Consider the following 6000-nt stretch of genomic DNA (forward strand, 5'->3'; position numbering starts at 1 on the left):
CACTGCCCGGTGCTGGGCGCAGACACCAAAAAGACCCCGGCCCTGCCCTCACAGATTCCCAGTGTTTCGGAAGAAATAACGCCAAAATTTATAGTAAAGTAACACCGGGCAACATTACTCGTCTGTTAGAAAAAATGCTATCGCTTCATCAACTTAAGCAGCAGGTGGTTGTAGCCACCCCAGACTCCTCCACTCATTTGCTGACTTCAGCAGCGCCACTCCCACCGCGGAGCCAAACGGAAAGCCCGAGGCAGCAGGACGATGGTCAGAGGAACGTCATCGGAACTGTTCTTACCGGACCATTGATGCAATGTATTCATCCAGGTAACAGCTGTTGAATTTGACCAAGTTCACAAGCACCAGAAGGAACTCTGAGGACAGGCCGATGTCCATCCACTGCAGCACAAACCCAGCTGGGGGGAAGAGGAGGAGGGCAATGTGCTGCCTGCTCCCCCCCCCCAGGAGACAGCTCAGTCCCCCTCGCCACAGCCCCGCCCCCATGCGACAACAGGCCACGCGTGGGGCTGGCGGAGCCTCAGCTGGCCTCGGGAATTTACCAGCCCCCGGGGTGCACTGAGGGCATCTAGGCTGAGAGGCAGCAGCAGAGTTTGTGCATTTTACGCTCGAAGCCTGGGCCCCCAATGCTGGGCTGTGTGAGCATCACCGACTGCGCGTTCAGAAGGCCGATCCCTGTCCCCCTACCCCTCACTGAGAGCCTCTCAACAGAGACAAAAGCCAGCCAAGACTACCGGTCAAATAACCTTAGAAAACCTGAGCGTAGGCTTCCGGTCGCTACCTGTCCCGAAGACCAACTTGACAGCCGAGGCCCATCTCCGACCCCGAGTCAGACTGACTACTCTTCCTCTTCCCCCCACAGCAGTGATAGGAAATCTCAAGTCTCAGAGAAACGAACATCACCCCATCAGGACAAGAGAGGTGGACCAGCCAAGGAGAGAGCTAGTAAGTCAGGCCCAGAGCAGAGGACCAGGAAGAAGACACGGTGAGGCGGCCCCAGCGCCCCAGAAACCCCAGGGTTCTTTAATGAAACACAGGCTGATGCTGGGCCAGCAGCACACACTCTTTACAAAAAACTCGGGCTACCTTCTCCCCGCTGAAAGCCCTCACTCCCCAGGGATTCTGAGCCAGCAGGTCTGGAGTGAAGGCCAGGTCTGTGCATTTCTAACAAGCTCCCCCCTCCCCAGGAGATGGGGTGGCTGATCTGGGTTGCACGCAGGTAAGCGGAACCTCGCGGGACCGCGCCCTCTGCAGGCCGTCCCCATAAACTGCAGCACTTGCTCTGGGCCGCAGCAGCCTTCGGGCATTCCAGATCAAATTTGATCCCCAGCGCCAGAGAAACCTCACACCCAACGTGGCACCCACCCAGTTCTTCTTCCAAATACGTGATGTGTCTCCCATTGTCCGTGAGAGCCTTGAAAACTTCCAGTCTTTCGTGGAGGTCTTCGTTAGAGGGGTAATCCTTGATGACCTTAAAGAAGAGGGCCCTGAGAACGCCCAAGCGGTCCCCCTGAAGGTAAAACCACAAGGTCAGCAGTCCTGCAAGGACCCCCCGGCCAGCTGGGTTTCCAGAGCGGCTGCGGGCAGCGCGAGCAGCACAGTGGGCTCCAGGACTCCCAAACCTCGGACCCTCGCTCCTTCCCTCCGGAACTGACTGTAGCAGGGGAGCACCTCGGAGCAGCTCCAGAGAAGTGTGCGTGTAGAGCACCTCCTGTGTGCGAGCTCCAGGCACGGCGGTGGGCACACAGGGGACAATGCATTTCCAGCCCTCCCGGGGACCGTGGCCAGGAAGAGACGCGGGTGTGCCCCCACAATGACCAATACAGTGCAACCGCACTGGGAGGGGACAGGCCTCTGCAAGCAGCTGGGGTGTGGAGGACCGGAGAAAACAGCCGAGAGGGAAGGGTGCCTTCCAGGCGGGAGCGGGAATGGAGAGGCCGCCCGGAGAGGCCGCCTGCGGTTCTAGGAAAGGGTCACAGCAGCGTGGCCAAGGGCACAGTGAGCCAGGGGCAGAGGCCTGGGGCTGGGGGGGGGGGGGGGAGCACACAGCCATGTCTACTGATGATGTCCTTTAATATTGTGAAGTGAGACNGGTAGCCAGAGCACCTAACAGCCGCTCCCTCGTGCAGGCAGGCAAGTCCCGGACAGTTTACGCATACTGCCTCACTTACACCCCAAAACCCTCCTGAGAAGGAAGGAGCACCAAGCTCCCCCATTTCACAGGCGAGCAGGCAGGATGCGCACTCAGGCAGAGCCGCTGGGAAGCAGACCCTGTGCCCGGAGCCCCGTCCACGCACGGCAAAGAAGGGGCCGTCAGCGGGGTGCCCCGCATCACCCCCACGCCCATCCCAGCTCCGCCAGCATGCAGACCCGCCGTCACCTGCCCCTGCACGATGGCCTTCAGCAGAGCTAGCACGGCGTGCCGGGCCTCCGGTGGCCGCTCCGGCTGCAGCAGGTCCTCGACGGCCTTCCAGAGTGCCTCCACCGCGTGCTGCCGCCAGCAGAGAGGGGACAGCAGTTAGGGAATGCTGGCCCCCCACTCAACAGACAGCACCATGAGCAGGACACGGAGCACAGCGGTGCTTCACACTTAGAACTCGCTCCTCTCAAGCCCCCACCTCGTGTACCCAGCACAGCCCACGAGACCCTGAACCCAACAGGGGTGCAGCTCCAAGCTATTTAAACCCGCACGTTCAGGCCACAGCCTGGGGGGATGGAGGCGAGCAGCAGGCCAGGGGAATCATCCCGGTTGCCCCAGATGTCAGGCAGGAGCCCCCGCAGAGCTTGCTGAAGGAGTCTCAGAGCTAGGCGGTCCCGGGTCTGCAGCCTGACCCAGAAACCCCACTTTCCTGGCCACCCTCTGTGTACACACGGCAGCCGAGGGCCGCTCCGAACCACACTCCTGCCCCGACTCTGCTGCCAAGGTCTCCCTGTGGGCTTCTAGAATCTGCCTCGTCTCACTAAGCCCCACCCAGCCCATGGAGTCAGTCTCTCACATGTCACCACCTCTTCTCCACATTAACCCTTCAACCAGGGTGTTCTGACGACTCACCCCTTCCTGGGTTCACTGCTCTCAGGAGGGGGCTAAAACGTCTCTTAGATGTTGTCTGATCAACATCCTGACCGCTTCAACATACTCTGGAACTGTCACCTCCTTTATCCCATGCACAACACTCCTACTGACGCAACCTAAGCCACAGCAACATGCAGACACCGAGCCTGTGGACTCCACCAGCCTTTCGGGCTCATCTGTCCACGCACTCAGGCGACGGCAGCCGGGCCACCGGTCCCCCTCTCGCACCCACACTTTCCCAACGCAGAGGCCTACTGTCACGTTTATTCTTGCTAATGTGTAGCCTGCAAATTTCAGATAGCCAGCTGTGGATGTCACGGTTGCTCTCCCCTCCCCCTTAGCAAATCCCAAGCTGCTACCTCCACGTCTCGCCCCAAGTCGCTCAGGCAAGAGGAGACGGCCAAGGCAGAGCCGCTGAGGTGCTCTCACGACAGCGTGCCACTTGTCCTCAGGGGTGCCCCGAGAGAGCCCACAAACATCGCCCGAAACACGCAGACACCTCTCCCCAGGACACGCGGGCGCTGCTAAGCCTCGGCTCACCCTCTCTGCTGACGTCCCTTTCCTTCCCGGCCCCCAAGTCTGAAAGGAGAGAGCAAGCAGGGATGCGTTTCAAGTCGCTTAAATTTAAACCCTTTCTTAGAAGGGCTAGAAAAGCCTCAATCCCTCCACGTGACAACATGGAGCCTGTTTGGGATTCTGTCTCCCCCCACCCCCTTTCTGTGCCTCTTCCCTGCTCGTGCTCTCTCTCTCTCTCTTTCAAAATAAATAGAGTTTAAAAAAAAAGATTTTGGGTCATGCCAGGGCCTACAGACAGACCCCTGTGAAGATAGATTCAGCAGGCCGTTCCCATGAAAGGAGAGGGCAAGCAGGGATGCGTTTCAAGTCGCTTACATTTAAACCCTTTCTTAGAAGGGCTAGAAAAGCCTCAATCCCTCCACGTGTGACTGACCTCTAACAGCTGTGCTCAGCGCATTTCCAGAAGCAGCCCCCTCACTAAGACGCAGGTTAAGCGTCCCTAAAAACGCGGTGAACGGTAGCCTCAGCAGTTAGTGGTCAACCCCCTCTCCAAACAGAGCGGCGCCGGACCTCCCGGCCGCTCACCCGCCTCTGTCCCGCAGCCAGCGGATACACACCTACCTCTTCAAACTTCTTCGTTTTTGCAACTTCGCAGATCTGCCCGATCACCCGGATGCGATTGTTGAGGCCACATTCGACACTCAGCTCCTGGAGAGACACGAAGGAAGGAAAAGGGGCGAGCGCTCAGGCAACAGGTCTGCCAAACAGCCAGCCGCAGGCCACACCGAGAACGGTGTCGCGTCCCCCGCGACGGAGACCTGCTGCGGGTCCTTCCGAAATCAGGAACCGCCAGAGCTTACGGCTGTGTCCCGGTGGGGCGACAATGACTTGTCATTAAGGCTGTGCTTCTCTGTGTTGTGATGAAATTGATGCAAAAAACTCAGCTGTCTGAGGGGTTACCTGGGTGGCTCAGTCGGTTAAGCGTCTGACTTCAGCTCAGGTCATGATCTCACGGTTTGTGGGTTCGAGCCCCGCGTCGGGCTCTGTGCTGACAGCTCAGAGCCTGGAGCTGCTTCAGATTCTGTGTCTCCCTCTCTCTCTGACCCTCCCCTACTCATGCTGTCTCTCTCTCAGAAACAAAAAACATTAAAAAAAAAAAAATCAGCTGTCTGAGGAATTTAAAACTGCCCTGTTCGGTCTTTAGTACATTCGCGATGCCCGCAACCACCTCGGCTAATTCCAGAACGCTTTCATCACTGCACACCTGCGAGCAGTCCCTGCGCATCCCCTCAGGCCCCAACCAACTTCCTGGCTCCACGGGTTCACCTGCTCTGCACATTTCAGAGAGCCGGAAGCACAACTGTGTGGCTGGCTTCTTTCGCTCATGTGTGTTCAATGTTCGCCCGCATTAGGCAGGGGTCAATGCCTCATTCCTCGTTTACATTTTGTTCACGCATTCACCAGCCGATGAACGTTTTGGCTGTTTCTCAAGAGGAAACTTCACAAGGGCAAGAATCTGGCATATACAAAACACGGTGCCAGGCGTGCCGTGGAGGGACTCCCACCACACACACGGACCTGGGAAAATAAAGACCGCTCCTCCCAGAAACTCACAAATTACCAGTTAACACCCGGCTATCGCCCTGATCACAAGTGGACGCCAACCGCGGCGTTTGGGCCATGTCCCGTACGATAGGTTTTCCTGCACGGACATCTCAATACTACCTCAAGGGTGCTGGGCCAAGTCCCTGGGGCCCTGACTCCCTGAATCTCCGAAGAAAAGACAGACACGCTTCGGCAGTACTGGGGACAGCGGCCTGCGCAGCCGGTGGCCAGGTGGCCAGCAGCCCATCTCCCTCAGAAGCTGCCGACACACCAAACCCAGCCTTCCTCCCATCTCCCGATAGGCTGGCAGGCCGGACGCAAGCAGCGCACTCACTCTCAGGATTTCCGCCGTGATGATAAACTCCGTCTGCTTGCCCTCTGCAGACCTGGGATTTGGCCGCGGGGTTCCCAGTCCAAACAGAATCCTGAACTTCTCCTTCAAGCCTGAATCTTTGCTCGTCGGCTTGGCCATGGTGGGCAGGGACGCGCCAGAGGCCGCCTCTGCGCCGAAGGAACGAGCAGATATCTCAGGAGTGGCCCCCCCCGGACCTGCCCCGCTGCGGGCCTCCGGGCTCCCAGACCCCACAGGCCCCGCCAACAGCAGGCTGCTGCCCCGCCGCCGGACGGGGTGTACAGGGTGGAGTCCCCGACGTTCGCCCCCTCTCCTCCCCACGTGGGGGCGGCCTGTCGGGGGAGGGGGTGCCGGAGGCAGGGGGCCGCTCGCACCCGCACTGTCTTAACACCGAGGAGCCCTCCTGGCTCCGGCTGCGGTGGGCTCTGCCGAAGCCCGG

General features: G+C 59.2%; 1 protein-coding gene across 1 annotated transcript in view; it reads right to left on the minus strand.

The window, feature by feature from the left end:
* TSC2 (TSC complex subunit 2) overlaps positions 1-6000 on the minus strand; it is a 33353-nt gene that overhangs the window by 27124 nt on the left and 229 nt on the right. The window contains exons 2-6 of the mRNA XM_077762637.1: positions 5544-5710; positions 4226-4312; positions 2396-2506; positions 1381-1525; positions 296-413 (exon numbers count right to left, since the gene is read on the minus strand). Coding sequence (XP_077618763.1) covers positions 296-413; positions 1381-1525; positions 2396-2506; positions 4226-4312; positions 5544-5681 — 599 coding nt within the window. The 5' untranslated portion in view covers positions 5682-5710. The remainder of the gene's footprint in view (positions 1-295; positions 414-1380; positions 1526-2395; positions 2507-4225; positions 4313-5543; positions 5711-6000) is intronic.

Source organism: Crocuta crocuta, unplaced genomic scaffold (assembly GCF_008692635.1).
Source record: "Crocuta crocuta isolate KB4526 unplaced genomic scaffold, BGI_CrCroc_1.0 scaffold234, whole genome shotgun sequence".
Lineage (NCBI taxonomy): Eukaryota > Metazoa > Chordata > Mammalia > Carnivora > Hyaenidae > Crocuta > Crocuta crocuta.